At 40.6% G+C, this 24,451-nt stretch overlaps 1 protein-coding gene and 4 pseudogenes across 1 annotated transcript; 4 read left to right on the top strand and 1 right to left on the bottom strand.

Annotated features, from left to right (window-relative positions):
* Positions 1 to 722: 722 nt before the first annotated feature.
* Positions 723 to 1,010, top strand: LOC148291267 (NADPH-dependent aldehyde reductase-like protein, chloroplastic pseudogene; annotated as a pseudogene).
* Positions 1,011 to 7,388: 6,378 nt separating this feature from the next.
* On the top strand, positions 7,389 to 7,691 carry LOC110771826 (NADPH-dependent aldehyde reductase-like protein, chloroplastic). The gene has a single exon (XM_088245740.1). It carries the CDS (start codon positions 7,389 to 7,391, stop codon positions 7,689 to 7,691), a length of 303 nt encoding a protein of 100 aa, XP_088101866.1.
* Positions 7,692 to 11,823: 4,132 nt separating this feature from the next.
* On the top strand, positions 11,824 to 12,877 carry LOC110771825 (NADPH-dependent aldehyde reductase-like protein, chloroplastic pseudogene; annotated as a pseudogene).
* A 775-nt stretch (positions 12,878 to 13,652) lies between these two features.
* Positions 13,653 to 16,103, bottom strand: LOC110771834 (uncharacterized; annotated as a pseudogene).
* Positions 16,104 to 18,573: 2,470 nt separating this feature from the next.
* On the top strand, positions 18,574 to 19,318 carry LOC148291266 (putative galacturonosyltransferase-like 9 pseudogene; annotated as a pseudogene).
* Positions 19,319 to 24,451: the final 5,133 nt, after the last annotated feature.

Below are 24,451 nucleotides of genomic sequence, written 5' to 3'. Positions count from 1 at the left end.
ACAAATGTAAAATATAATCAGTCAAGTTTCATGGAATATTAGAAAATTTATACATAACAATACTTATCAACACATACTGTTTTTTGTCTTTCTTAAATCATATAAAGTTGTTACGTATGCGATGTCGCAATTCATTTGGAACAAAATAAAAAGCATCTTTTTAAATAAACATCTCCTTATGTTTCATTTGACATTTCCACGATTTTCTTTTAAATATTATTTTTTTTCTTGAAATTTTATTGATATTGATAACTTGTGAATATTTCTATAATTTTAAACCCTCATTATTTTATTGAACACCAATACTTAACACCTTCGTAGGTAACAAGTTAAGAACTGTAAGGATATGGTAATTGAGTCAAAGTAAACTTGTGGTAAGAGAATATGTAATCATCAAATACAATGATTATGCTAAAATTTTCTTTTATGCATTTTTTGTTGTTGTTGTTCTTCCTTCTTTTTAGTTGTTGTCGCAGCCTTTTCATTTTACATCTCTCACTCACTTCTAAAAGCTTGTCTATAACTTTCTGTTAATTTTTTTTAATCATTAGAAATAGAAACTTATCAAAATCGTCATCCATGATGTGGCTTATGTATGTGCCTAGAAATATTATTAAAATAATCCAACTCTGCCTTTAAATATCCAAACCTTGCACACCCAACACCTATAAAACTCGTAAACACAACCTCAGCAGAGCAGATCCATCTCCATCTAGCCACCCATGGCTGCTCAAATCAACAGCTGTGTGGCAATCGTCACCGGCGGCATCGGCCGCGCCATTGCAACCCACCTCCACTCCCTCGGCGCCAAGCTGGTCATCAATTACGTCTCCTCAAACTCAACGCAAGCAGACCAATTAGCTTTCGAGCTCAACAGTTGCGAAAATACCCAGTCCAAAGCCATTGCAGTTCGAGCCGACGTCTCAGATCCCGAGCAGGTAATGCATCTCTTCGACATAACAGAGCAAGAATTCGAGACCCAAGCCCACATCGTCGTGAACTGCGCCTGAATTTTGGACCCAAAGTATCCAACTTTGGCCGAGACGAGCGTGGAGGATTGGGACAAGACCTTCAGCGTGAACGCTAGAGGGGCATTTTTGGTTTCTAGAGAGGCGGCGAGGAGGTTGAGACGGGGCGGCGGCGGGAGAATCATTGCGATTTCGACGTCGCTCGTCGGGGGGCTGTGTTGTGAATTAGAACCAACTCACTCCCCTTTAGACCTTGTTGTTGATGGACTTTGGACAAGACTCAATGATGGATGAATCTTACACACACACACAGAAAATAATCAAGCACAAAAGACACAAGTGTTTATAGAGGTTCAGCAATTTGCCTACATCCTCTTTGGTGATCCCCTTGAGAAATTTCACTAGTGAAGATAGGTTACAACTTTGGTTTACAAATGGAAACCCCCTTAGAACACTACCCTCTCAATCTATTTCTCTCACACCCTTGCTCAACACCTTGATACACTTGAGAATTCTCTCCTCTTCTTGACTCACTAGTTCCCAGCTACTTTTCTTCCAACTCTCTCTAACTCTCTTACAATTTCAGACTTGCTCACACTTTCCTTTAATACATGAGCCTCTAGACTTGAGAGAAGACCCTTGCTTTGTCTCCTACGTTCTGCCCTTGAATACCTGACATAGACCACAGGTTAGGCCAGCCACAAGCTATGTATTGATGGTTACTTGTGTAGCCACCCTATATAGAACCATAGGGTGGCTACACCTTGAAAACAAGTCTTCCAATGTCCTTCAATGCTACCTCCAACCTCCCAACTGATTGCCAACGTTCTTCTGACTTAGGAGTGACCCCTAGAGTCCTTGCAAGTAGGTAGGAGGCGATAGCCCTTGAAAATGGAGTCCAAAACTCGAGGAATCAGAAACAGCACGTGCTGGGCGACCGGTCGCTGGTAGCTTGCGACCGGTCGCAAGAAGGTTTTGCTCCAGACTTCGACTTTGCTTCGAAACGACCGGTCGCAAATAGCAGGCGACCGATCGCGAATCGATATTGCTCCAGACTTCGACTCTGCTTCGAAACGACCGGTCGCAAATAGCAGGCGACCGGTCGCAAGTCCGAAATCTTGTATCCTTTATGCGAGCCAATTTTTCAACAATCTCCACCTTGGCGAGCCTAAAGCTTCTTGTGGACATCATTGCCTTCCAGGACATCTGTAATGTCTTTGAGAGTCGTCCCGATAACTCTCAAGAACTCCACCTCAATCTTTAGCATGTAACAGGATTTAGCAAGTTCAAACAATGCTTGAACTTTGCTGTTGTGACTGGCTTCGTTAGACAATCTGAAGCGTTCTCATTTGTATGAACCTTCCTTACCATGATGTCTCCATCGTTCACCCAATCTCTTATCCGGTGGTACCGAACATCAATGTGTTTTGATCTTCCGTGGAATGATTGATTCTTCACTAAGTGTATAGCACTTTGACTATCACTTTGTATCACCACCAAGTCTTGGGCAATCCCGAATTCCTTTGCCAATCTCTTCAGCCACACCGCTTCCTTTGAAGCTTCCGTTAGCGCCATATACTCCGCTTCTGTAGTAGACAAGGCACTAACCGATTGTAACACCGCTCTCCAACTAATCGGTCCTCCACCACAAATGAAGACATATCCTGTGGTGGATCTCCTCTTGTCTAAATCTCCTGCATAATCGGAATCCACATAACCCGACACACATGCTTTTCCTTGTTGTCTTTCAAACAATATCCCAATCCTCTTGGTGCCCTTCAAGTACCTGACAATCCACTTCGTTGCTGTCCAATGTTGTTTGCCCAGATTCGCCATGTATCTTGACACAACACTTACGGCTTGGGCTAAGTCGGGGCGTGTGCACACCATTGCATACATGAGACACCCTACCAAGCTTGCATATGGAACTTTGCTCATTTCTTTCTTCTCCTCATCCGTAGAAGGACAATCCTGCACACTTAATTTAAAATGCTCCGCCAAAGGAGTAGACACCGGCTTGCAATCCATCATATTGAACTTTTCTAGTACTTTGGAAATGTACTTACTTTGTGACAGCCATAGCTTGCCTCCATTTCTGTCTCTCCTTATCTCCATACCTAGGATCTTTTGTGCAGAACCAAGATCCTTCATGTCAAACTCCCTTCCAATCAATGTCTTCAATTCCTGGATTTTTGACATGTCTTTACATGCAATTAGCATGTCATCAACATAAAGAAGCAAAAGGATGAAATTACCATCCTTGAATGCATGAGTGTATACACAGCAATCTGATTCACATCTTCTATACCCAATCTTCATCATGAAAGAATCGAAGCACTTGTTCCACTGTCTTGGAGATTGCTTCAGCCCATACAAAGACTTCTTCAACCTACAAACCAGATTTTCCTTGCTTGCTTCAATGAACCCTTGAGGTTGGCTCATGTAGATGTCTTCCTCCAAGTCACCATGGAGAAAAGCAGTCTTCACATCCATTTGTTCCACCTCCATGTTCTCTTGAGCTACTAAGGAGAGTAGTAGCCGTATAGAAGTATGTTTCACCACCGGAGAGAAAATTTCATCATAATCAACTCCCTCCTTTTGCAAGTATCCTTTAGCCACCAATCGAGCTTTGAATATAGTGGCTCCCTTCCCATGCATATCTTCTTTCTTCCTAAACACCCATTTGCAGCCAGTAACCTTTCGACCTTTGGGTTTAGGAACTAATTCCCAAACTGAGTTTTGGTGTAGAGATTCCATCTCTTGCATCATAGCTTCCATCCAACTTTCTCGTTCCTTGTTCTCAACAGCCTCTTGGAACGTGGTTGGTTCTTCTTCACTAGCATTCAAAGCATAGTGAACTGCATCCTTGTCCCATCCAAACCTTTGAGGTGGTTTGATGGTTCTCTTGGGCCTGGACCGAGCTATAGATGATGGGTCCACCTGTTCTTGAGCCTCTTCTTCCTCTTGAGTTTGTTGTTGTTGTTGCCCAGCATCTTCCTCCTCAATGTCGGACTCCACCTCCTCCTGAACGTCTTCAGTTGGCTGTTCTTGTGAAGTATCCCTAAACACCTTCTTGAGTGGAACTTCAATGGTTGTTTCCCTCCCAACAACATCCTCCTTTGCCTCTGAATTCTTGACTTTGTTCATAGGCATGGTCTTCTCATCAAACACAACATCCCTGCTTAGTATCTTCTTGTGGTTCACCAGATCCCATAGCTTGAAACCCTTCACACCGCTCTCAAATCCGATGAAAATGCATTCAAGAGACTTTGGCTTCAATTTGGATCTTTCATCACTAGGAATAAGTGCATATGCACTGCATCCAAACACCTTAAGATTAGTATAATCAATTGACTTATTAGACCATACCTCCTCTGCACATTTGAACTCAAGATTTCTTGAAGGCGATCGATTAACCAAATAGGCAGCGTGGTTAATCGACTCTGCCCAAAATGATTCGGGCAATCCCGCATGAATCCTCATACATCTCTCACGCTCCATGAGAGTTCTATTCATCCTTTCCGCAGCTCCATTTTGTTGGGGCGTTTTCTTTACGGTGAAGTGCCTCTTGATGCCTTCATTTCTACAAAACTCAAGGAACTTGCTGTCTTTATATTCACCACCATTGTCACTCCTTAGAATCTTGATTTTTCTTCCGGTTTGGTTTTCCACTTCCGCCTTCCACTCTTTGAATTTGGTGAAGACCTCAGATTTCTCCTTCATGAAGTAGACCCAAACCTTCCTGGAAAAATCATCCAAGAAAGTCACAAAGTAACGAGCTCCACCTTTTGATTTAACCAGTGATGGCCCCCATACATCCGTGTGAATATAATCTAGCACACCCGTGCTTCCCTCCTCTTTGTTTCGTTGCTTGAAAGCTACCTTTGATTGCTTTCCCATGGTACATGATTTGCAGAACTCAAGCTTGCAACTTTGAACACCTTTCAACAACTTTCTGTTGTGTAGTTCCAGCATGCCCCTCTCACTCATGTGCCCTAGCCTCAAATGCCAAAGCTGAGTTTCATCCTCCGAGTCCTTGCTTGTGGATACAGCTGCTCCACCTGTAATTGTTGTACCACATAATCTATATAGACAATTAGGTTGAACCTCCCCCTTCATAACCACAAGTGAACCTTTTGAGATTATGAGTTTCCCTCCATTAGCTCTAAATGAATAACCATTCTTATCAAGAGTTCCAAGGGAAATGAGATTCTTACGCAATTTTGGAATGTATCTTACCATTCCAAGCGTCCTAACAGCCCCATCATGCATCTTCACCTTGATTGAACCTATGCCTTTGACTCCACAAATTGAGCCATCCCCTATCATAACTTCGCCACCTTCTTCTTTCTCATATGTATCAAACCACTCCTTGTTTGAACACATATGATATGAGCATCCGGAATCCAAAATCCAATCGGAAGAGGAACACCTTGAAGAATTAGCAAATGCATTAGTTTTAACATTGCTATTAACACATAAAAGCTCACCATCACTTTCTGTGACTTCCTCAGCTGTGTTTGCTGCATTCTTTCCTTTGTTCTTCTTCTCTTTCCATATGGGGCAATTCTTTTTCCAATGCTCCTTTGACCCACATTCGAAACAACCTTCTTTTGCCTTGGATTTGGACCTTCCTCTGTTGCCTTTCTTGCCTTCACGCTTCTTTGAACGGCCTCTCTCTCCGGTCTTTGCAACTAGACCTTCGCCTTGAGAGTTTTCTCCCGAACGTTGAGCCATCCTATGGTGTGTCATGATGTCTTGCACCATAGGCTCAAAATCCAGAGTAACCTTCCCGAACATAAGAGTGGTTCGGAAGTGCTTATAGGACGGAGGTAAGGATGTCAACAACATAAAAGCCTTATCCTCCGTACTATAATTAACTTCCATTCTCTACAAGTCAGCAACACATCTATTGAAACTACTTAAATGTTCCATTAGATTACCTCCCTCCTCCATTTTCAGATTTAGTTCTTTCTTTCTTGAGGAAGAGTTTGTTGGACAACGACTTCCCTGCAAACATCTCTTCGAGCTTCTCCCATGTTTGCTTCGCTGTATCCTTCATCACGTTGATGAGCACCTCATCGGAGAGGTAGTTTTCGATGGCTCCTCTAGCTAACTCGTCAAGAACACTCCATTCATCATCTGTCATGCTAGTTGGCTTCTTTTCCTTGCCAACTAACACAACATGGAGATTTTGTTGTGTAAGAGATGACTTCATCCTTCGTTGCCAAAGTGTGAAGTTCTTCTTCCCTGTGAAAGGCTTTAACTCCACCTTCATGCTTGTTGCTTGTGGTTGCTTCAGCTGCTGTGAGCTGCCACCACTCTCTACTTCCTTGTCACTTGCCATCTTCAACACACTAGCACTCCAAAAGAAGAACTAGCACAGCTGCCAACACAGCTCTGATACCACTTGTTGTGAATTAGAACCAACTCACTCCCCTTTAGACCTTGTTGTTGATGGACTTTGGACAAGACTCAATGATGGATGAATCTTACACACACACACAGAAAATAATCAAGCACAAAAGACACAAGTGTTTATAGAGGTTCAGCAATTTGCCTACATCCTCTTTGGTGATCCCCTTGAGAAATTTCACTAGTGAAGATAGGTTACAACTTTGGTTTACAAATGGAAACCCCCTTAGAACACTACCCTCTCAATCTATTTCTCTCACACCCTTGCTCAACACCTTGATACACTTGAGAATTCTCTCCTCTTCTTGACTCACTAGTTCCCAGCTACTTTTCTTCCAACTCTCTCTAACTCTCTTACAATTTCAGACTTGCTCACACTTTCCTTTAATACATGAGCCTCTAGACTTGAGAGAAGACCCTTGCTTTGTCTCCTACGTTCTGCCCTTGAATACCTGACATAGACCACAGGTTAGGCCAGCCACAAGCTATGTATTGATGGTTACTTGTGTAGCCACCCTATATAGAACCATAGGGTGGCTACACCTTGAAAACAAGTCTTCCAATGTCCTTCAATGCTACCTCCAACCTCCCAACTGATTGCCAACGTTCTTCTGACTTAGGAGTGACCCCTAGAGTCCTTGCAAGTAGGTAGGAGGCGATAGCCCTTGAAAATGGAGTCCAAAACTCGAGGAATCAGAAACAGCACGTGCTGGGCGACCGGTCGCTGGTAGCTTGCGACCGGTCGCAAGAAGGTTTTGCTCCAGACTTCGACTTTGCTTCGAAACGACCGGTCGCAAATAGCAGGCGACCGATCGCGAATCGATATTGCTCCAGACTTCGACTCTGCTTCGAAACGACCGGTCGCAAATAGCAGGCGACCGGTCGCGAATCGATATTGCTCCAGACTTCGACTCTGCTTCGAAACGACCGGTCGCAAATAGCAGGCGACCGGTCGCTAGTCCGAAACCTTGTATCCTTTATGCGAGCCAATTTTTCAACAGGCTGATGCCAGGATATGGAGCCTACGCGGCGTCGAAGGTGGCGGCGGAGACGATGACGAAGATTTTGGCGAAGGAGCTGAAGGGGAGCGGAATAACAGCGAATTGCGTGGCGCTGGGGCCGGTTGCGACGGAGTTGTTCTTCGCAGGGAAGAGTGAGGAGACGGTGAAGAAGATTGCAGAGGCTTGCCCTCTGAATCGGCTGGGGGAGCCCAAGGATGTGGCTCAGGTGGTGGGTTTCTTGGCAGGGGATGCTGCAGAGTGGGTCAACGGCCAAGTCATTAGAGTCAACGGTGGATTTGTCATCTGATTAATCAAAGTCATATTGTCTTTTCTTTTAGGCTTAACTGCTACAGTGCCCCTGAAATATTGGTCAATTCTCACTCTACCCCTAAAGTTAAAGTGACCCACTTTGCTCCTTTGACCAAGGTTTGATGTTCCACAGTGGCCCTTACCGTCAATTCCATCCAAAAATCCATTAAATTTGATGATGTGGCAGGGGTGTTTTAGTAATTTTCTGCACTTAGAATTTTTATTCACAAATTTGAGTGGAGCCCACCTCCAACATAGATTAAAAAATTAATAAAAAATTAAGTCTTTTTATCACAAATGGTCCCTGACGTTTGCAAAATTGTCACCTTTCGTCCCTAATGTTTGTTTGTGACACTAATGGTCCTTAAGGTTACCCTCTACACATCAAAATAGTACCTGCCGTTAGCTTCCGTCAAATTTTCTATTAAATTGCTGAAATGGCACGTGTGTGGAGCCCACACATCCAATTGTATAAAGCCATGTGGCTTTAAACAAAATAAAAATATATTTTAAATATTTTAAAACTTAAATCCATAAAAACAAAACAAAAAATACAAGCACCCTCTGCATTCTCACTCTGCCAACGCCCTTCCCCTCTTGCAAAAATGCATCTCTTTTTGTACAGAATGCTACCAACAGAAATAATTCAATTCCATGGAAAGTCACCAAACAAGAAAGGAAAGATATGTATCAAATGCATCCTAAACGAAGCCTTAATAGCCAAAACCACAATGAACCAACTTCACAAAACTCCAAGCACAAATCAAAGAATCAAGGCCAACAAACAGAAACACACAAAAAATCATAAAAATGGTGAATTTGAGAGAGAACGAGGAATTACCTTAGAGTAAGGCACGATGTGATCATAATCATGATAGAGGCAACCTGGGCAACTGACGAGCTTCCAGAACACGGTGTTTCCAAGAGAGTCTTGACGCCACCGGTCTGGGTCTTGACCTCTAATCTTCTCGGCCTTTTCCCAGCATTGCTGATTCACATTGTACGGAAAGATTCGTGGGTTGGTGTTAGAAGAAGTCGCGAGCTCTTGAAGCTCTTCCAAGTCCCGATTGAGAAGAGAGGAAGAGGAGGGAGAGAGAGACAAAAGGTGGGTCTGCAAGGTGAAAGGGCGCTGGCAGAGTGAGAATGCAGAGGGTGCAGGTATTTTTTGTTTTTTTTTGTTTTTATGGATTTAAGTTTTAAAATATTTAAAATATATTTTTATTTTATTTAAAGTCACGTGGCTTTATACCATTGGATGTGTGGGCTCCACACACGTGCCATGTCAACAATTTAACAGAAATTTTGACGGAAGCTAACGGCATGGACCATTTTGATGTGTAAAGGATAACCTTAAGGACCATTAGTGTCACAAAAAAACGTTAGGGAAGAAAGGTGATAATTTTGCAAACGTCAGAGACCATTTGTGATAAAAAGCCAAAAATTAATTACTTAAAAAAATTAAATTACAAACATAAAATTTAAAACTTAAAAAAATCTCTCTCTCTCTCTCTCTCTCTCTCTCTCTCTCTCTCTCTCTCTTAACTTTCTATATTGTTTTCAAGATTGTGGCTGTTCCTGTTTGATGGAAACGCCAGGAGCCCCTTTTGTTAAGCTGTCAAAAGGGAAAAACAAATCAAATAATAAAGAGCCAGGAACATGCCTCAGTTTCAGTTCCGGGTATAAAACGAAACAAAATTTTAATGGTTTCTTCAGCACTATATAATGAATGCAAAATCTCCACTGAGAAGAATTTCAAGCAAAGCAACACCATCGATATAGAACTCAGAAAGGCGACGACTCTAGTATATTAACAAACCATTCGCAGCAGAGTTCATGAATGTGAACAAAGCAACTGGGTATGGGGGCTGGGGATCTATGGAAGTGGGGTAGAAAAAAGCCGAGGGAGGGGGCGATGGGTCTTGATAGGGAAAGGGGGGAGCATAGAAGAAATTGGGGGAGGTGTAAGAAATCAGAGGGGGTGGGTTTTTGGGTTCTGCCCAAGAAGTGGGTTGCCGAGAGAGGGGGCCGATGGGCTTTCGGGTTCTGCGCAAGGAGGGGGTGTGTTGCAGGTTTGGTGCGATTGGGGGAAGGGATGGGTAGTTTTTTTTGGCAAAAATTAATGTGGAACATCAAACCTTGGTCAAAGGGGCAAAGTGGGTCACTTTAACTTTAAGGGGGTGATGTGAGAATTGACCAATGTTTTAGGAGGCACTGTAGCAGTTAAGCCATCCTATTATTCCAGCCCACTTTTGTGATTATAATAAGACAATCATAATGAATTAGAACTGTATGTCTCAAATAAATCATAATATAAAAGAGATTTGTACACTTTTGAAAGTGTTTTTTTGGGTGGACATAGAGTTGAGGAGATGCAAAATTGAACATCAAATACAAAGCAATAGAATAGAACTAAAATTATAAGAGAAGCACTTGATTTACTACAATATTTTACATTTTATACATTGCATAGTAAGATAAATGAGTGACTTAGTACCACATAGAGTTCCTATGAAGTTCAAATTTGAGTTACTTACACTAACACCTCCTGAGGTTTTTGGCTTTTTCACAAAACTCCTTGAGATTTTAGAAATTATAAGAACACCCCCTGAGGTTTTAAATTGTTTTCACAAAATTCTTTTTCATTGATTTTTCATCCAAAGATGATGATTTTATACTAAAAAATTCTCCAAATGAAAAAGTTGGCATTTGAGATTATATTGCATATATTTCATTGAGGTTAATTTGGTCATTTGCATATGTTTTTTTCAAAATGAAATCATCAATTTTTGGACAAACAATCAACGAAAGGGGTGTTATGAAAATAAACTGAAACCTCATGGGGTGTTCGTGTAATTTTTGAGACTTGAGGGGGTTTTGTGAAAACACAAGAAATCTCAGGGGGTGTTAGTGTAAATAACTCTTCAAATTTGTCATTGTCTTCATCATCTCGATATTTTGACATTATAACGATATTTGGTCAAATATTGCTGAAGTGTGAGAGAGATTATCGACGTCGATATTTTTCGATATTATTGTCTATATTATCGATATTTATACGATATGTGTATGGATATGTTTCAAAATGTCCTTAACCAGAAAAAAAACGATATTATCCTAGATATTTTGTCAATATTATCAATATTTTAGATTATGGGCGGATGTAAACCAATTATAAGTAAACCGATCAAATACAAAACCCTAAAATAACAGTGCTATCATATCATTATAGAAATACAAATGTAAAATATAATCAGTCAAGTTTCATGGAGTATTAGAAAATTTATACATAGCAATACTTATCGACACATACTGTTTTTTTTTCTTCTTAAATCATATAAACTTGTTACGTATGCAATGTCGCAATTCATTTGGAACAAAATAAAAGGCATCTTTTTAAATAAACATCTCCTTATGTTTCATTTGACATTTCCACGATTTTCTTTTAAATATTTTTTTTGTTCTCGAAATTTTACCAATATTGATAACTTGTGAATATTTCTATAATTTTGAACCCTCAGTATTTTATTGAACACCAATACTTAACACCTTAGTAGGTAACAAGTTAAAAACTGCAAGGATATGGTAATTGAGTCAAGGTAAACTTGTGGTAAGAGAATATGTAATCATCAAATACAATGATTTATGCTAAAATTTCTTTTTATGCATTTTTTGTTGTTGTTCTTCCTTCTTTGTGGTTGTTGTCGCAGCCTTGCTATTTAGACACACAACATTGACCACCTTAGCTGACCACCTTATGTGGCAACTGATGTGTCATGCCATGTCAATTAATGAATGTTGCCATGAGTCCACTTATTAGGAACGCTAAGGTTTTTTAATTTGTTTTTTAATTGACATGGCTACATTCATTAATTGAGTTGGCATGACACATCAATTGCCACATAAGGTGGTCAGCTAAAGTGGTCAATGGTGTGTGTCTAAATAACAGCACTCTTTCATTTTACATCTCTCACTCACTTCTAAAAGCTTGTCTATAATTTTCTTCTTCTTTTTTTGAAAAAAAATTAATGTTTTTTAATCATCAGAAATAGAAACTATCAAAATCGTCATCCATGATGTGGCTTATGTATGTGCCTAGAAATATTATTAAAATAATCCAACTCTGCCTTTAAATATCCAAACCTTGCACACCCAACACCTATAAAACTCCTACACACAACCTTAGCAGAGCAGATCCATCTCCATCTAGCCACCCATGGCTGCTCAAATCATCGGCACCGAAGCCCAAAACTCCTCTTCCTCTTCCCTTCCCCTCAACGGCCGTGTGGCAATCGTCACCGGCGGCTCGCGCGGCATCGGCCGCGCCATTGCAACCCACCTCCACTCCCTCGGCGCCAAGCTGGTCATCAATTACGCCTCCTCAAACTCAACGCAAGCAGACCAATTAGCTTCCGAGCTCAACAGTTGCGAAAATACTCAATCCAAAGCCATTGCAGTTCGAGCCGACGTCTCAGATCCCGAGCAGGTAAAGCATCTCTTCGACAGGGCAGAGCAAGAATTCGAGACCGAAGCCCACATCGTCGTGAACTGCGCCGGAATTTTGGACCCAAAGTATCCAACTTTGGCCGAGACGAGCGTGGAGGACTGGGACAAGACCTTCAGCGTGAACACCAGAGGGGCATTTTTGGTATCTAGGGAGGCGGCGAGGAGGCTGAGACGCGGCGGCGGGGGGAGAATCATTGCGATTTCGACGTCGCTCGTCGGGGGGCTGATGCCAGGATATGGAGCCTACGCGGCGTCGAAGGCGGCGGCGGAGACGATGACGAAGATTTTGGCGAAGGAGCTGAAGGGGAGCGGGATAACGGCGAATTGCGTGGCGCCGGGGCCAGTTGCGACGGAGTTGTTCTTCGCAGGGAAGAGTGAGGAGACGGTGAAGAAGATTGCAGAGGCTTGCCCTCTGAATAGGCTGGGGGAGCCCAAGGATGTGGCTCAGGTGGTGGGTTTCTTGGCAGGGGATGCTGCGGAGTGGGTCAACGGCCAAGTCATTAGAGTCAACGGTGGATATGTCATCTGATCAATCAAAGTCATATTAATTTTTCTTTTTAATTTTTCTTTATTGTCTTTCCTTTTATTCTTCCAGCCCACTTTTGTGATTATAATAAGACAATCATAATGAATTAGAAATGTATGTCCCAAATAAATCATAATATATAAGAGATTCGTACACATTTGAAAGTGTTTTTTTAGGTGGACATAGAGTTGAGGAGATGCAAAATTGAACATCAAATACAAAGCAATAGAATATAACTAAAATTATAAGAGAAGCACTTGATGGTGAGTTCTGCGGCTGATTCTCCTGTGACGTATAAAATGTGATGTTAATAGTCATCAAGAAAATATAGTTCAGCCAAAGTACCAATTTAACAGTATTTGATAAGTCTAGTCGTTTTGTTGATATTTAGTAATATGGGTATACTAGTGATTTGCCCTCTAAACTTGTACTTTACTTTTTTTTTTTTTTTTTTGGGTCTGAACCATGAGGTGGTCCTGGATGGGCCCCAACTATGGGTGGCACCTTTAAGCCTTAACCACAACCAGCGGCGGACCCAGAAATTTTTCAACGGAGGTGCAATTTTTAAACGCTAAGAGCTCCACACCAAAAAAAAAAAAACAAAAAAGACAACTAAACATCCTTATCATTTAAACAATACAAATGTTATTCATAATTAATTAAAAAAATAGATTATTATAAATAAACCCAATCCTAGACATGTATTTATAAAAAAACCCACACACTATTTAAACATAGAAACACACCCAAAATCAACCCCAAAATCAACAATTGTATATTTTTTGGGTGTGTTTATAAATGAGTTTTGAGTGTGTGTAATGATGGGTTTTGGGTGTGTTTATAAAGTATTTTGGGTGTTGGGTTTTTTTATAATTTCAGCCCCCATTTTGGGTGTTTTAGTGAAACCCCCTTAAAAAAATAACATTACACCTACAATTGTTGCCGACGAGGTTTCATATCATGAAAACGTCGCATTATATTTGCATTACTAATACAAGAAAAAACATATTTCTCAATGTAAACAACCAAGCTATCACTCAACCATTGATTCCCCATTTTGTTACGCAATGGTGTTTTCACAATATTCATAGCTGAAAAGCTCTCTCAACCGAAGCAGTTGCAACAGGTAAAACTAAAGCCAATGTAAGAAGTAAATACACATAGTTGTATATTCTACTCCTTCCTGTATTCACCAATTTTTCTGCTAGATCAGTAATTCCGTTCAATGATGAAAACTCTGTGCTGCTCTGCATATCAACAATATAAAGCCCAAGTTGATCTTCAAGCTTCATGAGGTCTCGGTCATTAAATTCTTGAGGGTAAAATTTAGCAAAACGAAGTATTTTTTGTTTCGTCGAAAGCTGCAAAATTATAAGCCGGACTCAAACATGCCATACAAAGAAGCAATTCAGTATTTACCTCAGTGAAGCGATTATTCAATTCCACTAGTTGCTTATCAATGATAGCAAGAAAGAGCTCCACACGATAATAATGGCGGTTTGTGATTTTCTGAGCTTTACATCTTGATCTCCCTTGTGGTACAAATAAATCATCCATGTTAGGAACGTCAATATCATTGTTGCCACAAAATATTGATACTTGGCCAAGCAAATCATCAAAGTCATCATCCCTCATGGATTGTAGCTTTTGCTTACACCTTTGGACCAACGTCATCGCATTCACAATATCTTGATCTTTCTTTTGTAATGCCTTTGACAAATCATTTGTGATTCCCAATATAAATCTCATCAAATATAGGTGAAACACAAAGTCAAAAGTTTGTATTTCTTTTAACAACCTATTTGCTTCACCTAAATTATCTTGGTTGACATCATCAACAATCCATTCAAGCACCTTTACCACGGGATGAAACATAGTATTAATACTAAGTAAAGTATCATAATGTGAGTTCCAACGTGTATCACAAGGACGTTTGAGAGTAGTCTCTTGATTTAACCCTTGCCCCGTTTCAAGATCATCAATTTCAAGAGCTTTCATAATATCTTTTTGTTGTTGCTCTCTAAGTGCATCATGACGCTTACACGATGCTCCAATAATATTAACCACACTATTAGCCGTTGTGAAGAAAGTAGCAATGTTTTCATTTCCCTTTGCCACGGCTAAAAGAGCTAGTTGTAGTTGATGTGCAAAACAATGGACATAATATGCTTGAGGATATTCTCTCAAAATCTGTGTTTTAAGACCATTGAGCTCACCTCTCATATTACTAGCGCCATCATACCCCTGTCCTCGTAGCCTAGACATGCTCAAATTTGTTGAAGAAATCAACTGCTCAATTGCCTCTTTCAATTTGCTACTAGTCGTATCAGAGACATATTGGACACCCACAAACCTTTCAATTATTTGCCCTTTTTTGTTCACATAACGCAACACCACTGCCATTTTCTCTCTTATTGAAACATCACGTGATTCATCTACCAATATAGAAAAGAATGCATCGTCCATATCACTAATAATTGCATCAATGGTTTCAGCGGCACAAGAATTGACAAGATCTTTTTGAATTTTAGGAGCAATATACTTGAGATTCCCTGGAGCGTTCTCAAACACAACAGCACAAACTTTCTCATCATGATCGGCAAGAAATTGCAAAAGCTCCACATAATTACCCTTATTGCTAGATGTTTCGCTTTCATCATGGCCACGGAAAGGAAGACCTTGTCTCAATAAATATCTAGTGCAATCAAGTGCAGCAGTTAATAGAATGCGATAATTAATACGAGCTTGGTCTGTCTGCTTGATCACAATGGTTTCAACGTGTTGCTTCTGATTCATTAAATCTGTACAATGTTGTGTAGCTTTATTGTGAAGACTTCCAACTTGTCCAACATGGTCCCTAAAATTCTCGGGTCCCTTCCTCCAATTTTTAAACACTTTCTCAGTGAAGACATCACTTCCAGCCTTTCCTTGTTTATCAAAGTCACATTTAAAAAGATAACAATGAAGACAAAATGCAGCATCTTTCTCTTTACTATACTCCAACCAAACAAATGAATCAAACCATTTCACAAGAAAATGTCGATTACAAGGACCCATAAGTGTTTGAGGCATGTTGTTTTGGCTTTTAGGTTGACAAGGACCCCTTTGCAGATAGGCTCTTCGGATTTGTTCTTGAAAATTGGGATTATAATAAGTCATTGGAGGTCTAAGTCCAGGGTCTGTAGGAAGAGTAGCCAATATTTCATCCAACTCAGTTACCTCTGATTGTTTTGGACTACCCGAATTATTCAAGGGAGGATGTGAAGTAGGCGGATTATTTGAAGGAGGATTGGAACTAGCCGGATTATTTGAAGGAGGGTTGGAACTAGCCGTATTATTTGAAGGAGGATTTGAACTCTTTCTCTGAAAGTACCGTTCCATAATTGTATAGAGAGAGCTAAATAAGAAAAAAAAATTATTGTGATGCACACACACTTTGATGAAATTGGGTGATGTTAAATTGGTCTTTTATAAAGAGAATTCCCAATTCTACTTAATTAAGGAATTCCCAAAACCCAATTGAATAAAGAGAACTCCCAATTAAGTCCCATTTAACTAAGGAAATAGAAGCCCATCTGAAAAAACCCACAAAAAGCCCACGCACAGCAATGACAGCATCAGTTTCCGGTTTTTTTTATTAAATTTAAAAACCCTGGTCCAAAACGACGTCGTTTTGGCCAGGTTTTAAAAAAAAAAAAAAACAAGCAGTGTGTTTTAAAACAGCCTGGTCCAAAACGACGTTGTTTTGGCCAGGCTTCGTTAAAAAAAAAAAAGGAGAGCGCGCACCAGCAGCTGCACAGCGCCTACTCTTTTGCGCATTTCGTCGAACACCTTCTGTGCGTCGCTGGTCTGCAGCAGAGGTGCAACTCCAGCACCTGTAATGGCGATTTCCAGCGACCGGAGGTGCGGGCGCGCCTCCTTGCGCCTGCACAGGTCCGCCACTAACCACAACCCAGACTAATCCCCACTCACACCGGGTCGGCCTGTAAGGGGTAAAGTGTTGGCCAAAGTGGTGACTCCGTACGAGAGCAGGGATCGAACCCCTGACCTCTCTTAAGGAATGAGAGTGCCGAACTTGTACCTTACTTTCAATTAACCTCATATCCTTTTTTCTTAGAAAATTAAGGATATAAACTTTTTTTTTTTGGCCAATTTCCCACATGTCGTCTAAATCCGCAATATTTCATCCAATTTGCCGTTAAATATGAGGGTAAAATAGTAATTTTGTACGTTAAAATAAATAAAAGATGAAAAATAAAATAAATAATAGAAAATTGAAATAATAGTCATAAAATAAAAAACTGAAAACTCTCTCTCTCTCTATACCTTCTTCTTTGAATTTCCAGAACCTCCTCATCTCCTTCTCTTCAAATCCAAATCCAAACTTTCTACTTCTTTGCATATCAATCTTCAACACCCTTTAAGCTCGAGCTGTTATTGAGGGTCTTTCTTTTGCTGCTGACCAAGGTTTTCTCACATTTGTGTTGAGTCTGATTCCAAACCCCTTATCAATTGCTGTTTGGGGAAAATTGCCAAGGGAGCCTGGGAACTCTATCAATCCTTGGGGTGTATCCAGGAGCTGAGGTCGAAGTTTACTAGTGTTTGCTGGGAGTGGATCCTAAGAGAAGCCAATGCTATGGCTGATGTAGTGACGACAATTGCAATATGAGGGATGGGTATGGAAGTTTGGGTCGATCGACCCCCATCCTCTCACACCTGTTGCCTCAGCGATGCATCTGAAGAATTTTTGCATTCTTGATATGGCTATGATCTAATTCTGTTTCTGTGGCTATGTTTTGGGTATGTTAGCTAGCAAAGACTCATTCAATTTGGGGACTTTTTGTTTTTTGTTTTTTTGTTGGGTTTTAGGGTACTGCGGCTGTGTTGTGATGGGGTTGATGTGCCGGAAGAGATAGAGCTAGGGGAAGGGGGTGATAGGGTTGTTGGTTCTGTGTGTTATTTTTTTTTTTTTTTTGGGGTCAATTTTCTTCTTTTTCTTCAATCTTTAGATGTGGGGGTGGGTTGCGTTCAGGGAAGGGGGTGGGTCACTGGCTGCTGTGATGGCATTGGAATGGTTGGCAACCACACCTAGCCCTACCATCATCTTCCCTAATCCCTCTCACAAATACAACAACCAAACCACCACAACCACCATCATCTTCCCAACCCCCTTCTTCCCCCAAACTTCCATGGGTGTCTTGATAAGTTTTGGGATGAGAGAGAGAAAGGGTCGGGCATGGGGTGGCTGGGGCTGGGGCTGGAGTAGGTTTTGGTGGAAATCAGAATGAGAATTTTCATGTGGGAGAAAGAGTTGCTGTCGGCACTGGATGGGTTGGGACTTTGGGTACCAGTTTGGTTGTTCTTCCATTTTTATTTTTATTTTGGGTTAATTACTGTAGACGTCCGTGAACTATGGCCCCAATTGCAATTGGGTCCGTGAACTAATTTTCGTGGCAATTACATCCTTTAATTAGACAATTAGTTGCAATTGGGTCCTACCGTCCAATTCTGTCAATTTATCTGTTAAAATGAGGGGTAAAAGCGTCTTTTTTGGGGTAAATAAATAATATACAGTTTGTAAAACTGAAAAGAAAAACTAAAAAATCTGGAAAATAATAATAATAATAAAATAAATAAATAAACTTAAAAATAAAAAATCCAAATGCAAATTCCTCTCTCTCAGAGCTCTTCCTCTCTGTCTCTCCCTCTCTCCTGCAACCCATTCCCCCTCCTCCTTAGTCCACCCCCTCAAAACCCAAATCCAAACCCAACCTGCAACTAGGTTTTGAGCATGAGCTGCCCTGTTTTGGGTCTAAATTTGAAGAGCTTGGCATTGGCTTGCGATCCCTCGCTTGTTCACGTCGCGATGACCATTGATTCAGAGTACTTGAGAGGCACCATGGCTGCAGTTCACTTTGTTCTCAAGCACGCTTCTTGCCCAAAAAACACCTTCTTCCACTTCATCGCCTCAGATTCAAGTTTAGTCAATTTACAGGACCTCACTCGTTGTCCAATCGACCTTCCCTTCACTGAGTTTCCGAGTTTATGTGTTCAGGGAAAGCCGCGTCAAGAATCTGATTTCATCTTCGATTCGACAAGCTCTCGACAACCCATTGAACTACGCGAGAAACTACTTAGCTGACTTGCTCGACCCCTGTGTGGAGAGAGTGATTTATCTCGACTCTGATGTCATAGTTGTGGATGATGTGCAGAAGCTATGGAAGATCTCTTTATCTGGGTCGAGAGTGATTGGTGCTCCAGAGTATTGCCATGCAAATTTCACCAAGTATTTTTCTGATGGGTTTTGGAAAGACCCTGAGCTCTCTAAAGTTTTTGAAGGGAAAAAGCCTTGTTATTTCAACACAGGTGTTATGTTGATGGATTTGGTGAGGTGGAGAGAGGGTGAGTACACGAAAAAGATTGAGAATTGGATGGAGATTCAGAAGGAGAGGAGGATTTATGAGCTGGGTTCTCTGCTGAGCCCAATACTACTGATACTACTGAAGTACTCTGTTGAGTCCAGAAAATCAATTACCCAACAAATATCAAACTTGAAATTTCAATACCCACATCAAATCTCAGCCCCAAATAGCTGAAACTTTATACTTTCAACCAAATCAAATACACCCAGCATGGCTACAATTTCAGATCTCAAATAACCATAATTTCAAGCCACAAAGAAAACCCAAAAACAAAATAAATCTAGAAAACACAAGGGTTCATAGCAATGAAATTCAAAATGCGTTGAAATCTCAGGTTTTTTTTCTTTTTCTTTCTCCTTCATTTCTCTTGAAGTCAGTTTTGGCTGAATCGAATTCCTGGTTGTTCTCTGAAGTTTCAAATCCATGGAAGCACAAACCACCCCGCAACTGAAAAAACCTCCAAAACCCAACAAGCCCATGACAGAGCTATGGTGGTTTATCGCCGCAGCCGCCTGTGTAAAGCTGCTTCTGATCCCAGCTACAAAAGCACAGACTTTGAGGTCCATCGCCACTGGCTTGCTATAACCCACTCTCTGCCTCTCTCTCAATGGTACTTTGACGAGACCAGCCCTTGGACCCTTGACTACCCTCCATTCTTTGGGGGCTGGGCGAGAGCGGAAGGTAGAGGTCATTTATGTCGAGGCTGGGTTTTGGCTGTCTCTCTGTGAACCTCTCTCTCTCCTCTCTTTTTCTCTGTCTTTGTCTGTCTCTGTCACTCTCTATCTCAGTCTATGAACTCGCAACAAGGAAGGGGTTTGGTCGGCAAAGCTATGAACTCGCGAAGAAGTAGGCATGGGTGCCTTGATGGTTTTTGGCGATGGCTAGGTGGTGGTCGGTAGACGATGGTTTGGAGACAGAGCGAAAGAGAGGGAGAGACAGCGAAAGAGAGAGGGAGAGACAGAGCGAAAGGACGCTTTTACCCCTCATTTTGACAGATAAATTGACAGAATTGGACGGCAGGACCTAATTGCACCCTATTGTCAAATTAAAGTACGAAATTGCCACAAAATTTAGTTCACGGACCCAATTGCAACTGGGGCCATAATTCACGGACGTCTACAGTATTTTTAAGAGTAAAAAGTTTGAATAAGGTGGATTTGTATTTCTAGATCCGGTGAGCTTGGGGTTTGACAGAGGATTCAGTGAGAGAGATAGAGATGAGCTGGGCCAAATATTTTTTTTCTTCTCTTTTTTTTATAAATTTTTTTCCAAAAAAGAAATTTATTTTTAATGATTTAACAAAAAATTGGATGAAATGTTGATGATTTAGACGACAGGGGGGAAATTGGCAAAAAAAAAATATAATTCATATCCTTAATTTTCTAAAAAATAAAGGATATGGGGCTAATTGAAACTTAGGTACAAGTTAGGGGGTATTTCACTAGTATTTGGTCAATATTTGCTATACCGAAAATGTATTGGTACCCGATATCAGCTAATTTCTCTCCTATTTATAATATAACTATTTAGGCACATTTATAATCTTAGTTTTTTTTTTTTGGGTCAAAATTTATAATCTTAGGGCCAGTTTGGCATTGCTGTGCTGTGAAAATAATCAGAGTCAAATTTGCTGTGATAGAAATCAACTGTTATAGAAAGTAGTTTGGCGTTTAGTAATCTTTTTGTTAAAAGTGATTTTGGTACAATAATCAATTTCTCAGTGTTTGGTAATGTTTGTGTAAAAGTGTTGAGTTGTGTATAATGACTAAAAAAGACATTATGTTGAAATGACTTTTCTATTCAAGTGTTTGGTAAAAAGAATAGCAATTTTACTTTCACTTATATAATTCTTGTCTTAAATATGTTTTTTTAACCATCACACCTTAAAAAATATTTTAATAATAAAATAAATAATGTGTGAAAAACTATTTTGACTGTAAAATTCTACACTATTATAATTTGTAAGAAAAAAATCCATAATTTTTAATTTTTAATAGAACAAATATTGGACTTTTTTTTTGGGTCTGAAAACTAATATTGGAGTTTGGGACTTTATGCAATCAATCTAGCATTGCCAAGCTAGTAGACGGCGAAAAGAATTGAAAGAATCACAACATGTGGAATAGAAAGTAGACAATAGGGCATTTTGTGGAAATTGTGAAAAGAAATAAGGCTATGTTGGGTAGTTTGCTAAAATTTATTAAAGTCTTGACCGATTCCAACCTGATTCTCAAGAAAGTGGAAACAAAAATCACCTCCACTCCTGCTTTTCCAAACTACTGTCGTTGACATCGAATTTCACAAATAATCACATTCTTCTCTTTTTACCAAACACCCTGGCACACTTGTCACTTTCAAAGAAAGTGATTTTCCCCTAAATAATCAATGCTAAACAGGTACTTAGTATGAAGCTTAGGTTACAAAAATTTAAATAAATATGAGGCACCCACCAGGCATCGAATGCAGAAAAACTTCCTTGGCACAGGTACATCAAGTCAGCAAATCACATCAATATCTCAACGCAATAAATGCCACCACCTGTCAAGCATTTTGACTTCTCCTTTCCTATTCCCCTCCATTCTCTCCCTTGAAATGCTCCTCCTCCTTTCTTTTCTTGGTCTGAACCTTCAATCCTCCCCATGCCCCATGATTGACCTCCCTTCAATCCTCACTTGCAATCCACATTTTCTTTTTTTGGTCTAAACCTTTAGTCTTCTGCTCCCTTTTAAATCTCAATTCGTTAACTCTCTCTTCCAAATTACAAGGCTCAAATAATTGAGAATGAGGAGAGCCACTAAAATGAAACAAAGCAAAAACTTGAATCATTACCCATCAAAACAAAAACAAAAACATAATCTAAAAAACCCATTAGATGAGGAAGAGAACTATGATTTTGGCAGAAAGGCTACGTAATTAAAAAGGGACATAGCTTCCCTCATTCCCCAGAAGAAGACATTCTTATTTTCTGCAAATCACAGTTTAACACATATGCAAAAATAATTTATCAAAAACACCGAAAGAAAAATCTTTACACACATGTCTGTTGATGTTGGCTCACCTAAAGATGTGAAAGGACTGAAGGAAACATACGATCAAAATAGTTGCATTAGTTTTGACTGGGCTCTGCTGCCGAGCAGAAATTACAAGCACTCAAGCAGCATAGGGGTACTTCTTGCCCAGACACAGGTGCTCGAGCGCTAGGTCGAGCGTCAGAACTCAGACTCAAGCGGACATAGGCGCTCGAGCGGCGCAAGTGGAGCTTGAGCGGGAGGCGCAAATCTAGCACGTATTCTTGGCGAATCTAGACATATTTTCTCATAGTTTTGGAGTCCTTTAAGTTTCATATTCCTTGTATAATTGTACTAAATCCCTATGACATATAAATAGGCAATTTAGCCATAGGTTATTGTAACGTGAGAAAGCTAAGGTATCAACTTGGGTTTGAGCCAAGGGTGAGAGAAGAGATCTCGGGTTTGTGAGAGATCAAAGGGGATTCTTCATTGTAACCAAAGTGGTTCTTTCATACTAGTGAATTTCTCAGGGATCACTAAGAGGACGTAGGCAAAACGCTGAACCTCTATAAATTCTTGTGTTCTTTGTGTGCGTGTTTACTTTTCAGTTGGTGTGCTCTTTATCTTTGTGTGGCTTGTGTGTGATAGTTGTGTAGTCCATTACGATAAGGTCTTGGAGTGTTTTCGCATAACAAGTGGTATTAGAGCATAGTTGCGGCATGTATTAGTTTATGCCTAAGTGATCTTACAACTTTAAGAGTGATAGTGTGTTGACGATGGCAGGTGACAAGGAGGGAGAAAGTTCCACGTGTGTCGAGTATGAAGGTGGAGTTGAAGCCGTTCACGGGCAAGAAGTACTTCACGCTTTGGCAAAGAAGGATGAAGCATGTCCTTAAGTAGCAAGGTCTTAGCAAAGTCTTGGCAGGCAAGGAAAAGATACTGGTAACCATGATGGATGTGGATTGGGAGGACCTAGAAGAGCTTGCTAGAGGATCAATTGAATAACATCTAACCAATGAGGTGTTATGTAATGAGATGGAAGACACCGTGAAGCAAACATGGGAGAAACTCAAAGAGATGTTTGCAGCCAAATCGTTGTCGAACAAGCTCTTCTTGAAGGAGGAGCTTCACTCTCTAAAGATGGAGGTGTGAGCAAGCATGATGCAGCAAGTGAGCGCCTTTAATATGTGTATTACTCACTTGCAGAGGATGGATAAGGTTTATAAATCGTAAGATAAGGCTATGATGTTATTGACATCCCTGCCATCGTCTTATAAACACTTCCGCATGACACTTATGTTCGGGAAGGAAACCTTGAAGTATGAAGAGGTCATGCAAGATATTCTGACGCATGACAAAATGGTTCAACTTTTTGGAGCTGCCTCTCAAGGTGAAGGTCTTGTACCAAAGTCCGGAGAGAGAGGTCGATCGAGCAAGCGCGAAGGAAAGAAGAGCAATAGGGGAAGATCAAAATACAAGGCGAAAGACAATTGTTTTGAATGTTGGTCAAAAGGTCATTGGAAGAAGAATTGTCCTCCATAGAGAGGGAAAAAAAAACAAAGGGAAGAAGCCGGAGTTGCAGAGGATAGCGATTGTGAGCTTTTATTTACTAATAGCATTGTTAATACTGATGCACTTGCTATCTCTTCCTGGGTTTCATCTTTTGATTGGATTTTGGATTTCGGGTGCTCATATCATATGTGTTCAAACAAATCTTGGTTTGACATGTACGAGGTGGACTACGACAATGAAGTTATGATGAGGGACGGCGTGGTTTGTAGAGTCGAAGGAATGGGTACAATTAAGATGGAGATGCATGAAGACATGGTTAGGACATTAGGTATGGTTAGGCACATACCAAAGTTGAAGAAGAATCTCATCTCCCTCGGCACTTTTGACAAGAATGGCTATATGTACAAGGCCAAGGGAGGGAAGCTCATAATCTCAAAGGTCTTATGGTTAGGAAGGGAAAGATTCAACCTTGCATGTATCGATTATGTGGTACAACGGTGTCTGGTGGAACAGCTATATCTACCAAGAAGACTCAAAGGGTGATACTTAACTTTGGCATTTGAGGCTAGGACATATGAGTGAGTATGCAATGCAAGAGTTGCACAAACAGAAGCTTCTAAAGGGAGTGCACATTTGTAAACTTGAGTTTTGCATGTATTGTACCATGGGGAAGCAGTCGAAGGTGACATGTAAGAAGCAAGACAAGGAGAATAAGAGCACGGGAGTGTTTAATTATATTCAATCGAATGTGTGGGGGCCCGCATTGGTCAAATCATTGGGTGAA

Source organism: Prunus avium, chromosome 8 (genome assembly GCF_965620075.1).
Source record: "Prunus avium chromosome 8, drPruAviu1.hap1.1, whole genome shotgun sequence".
NCBI classification, from domain to species: Eukaryota; Viridiplantae; Streptophyta; class Magnoliopsida; order Rosales; family Rosaceae; genus Prunus; species Prunus avium.
Note: the sequence above shows the minus strand (reverse complement) of the source record. Positions and strands in the feature narration are given on the sequence as shown.

What these genes read in the sequence shown, in the direction of transcription:
- LOC110771826 (XM_088245740.1), top strand. Translation starts at nt 7,389, where the DNA reads ATGCCAGGATATGGAGCCTACGCGGCGTCGAAGGTGGCGGCGGAGACG.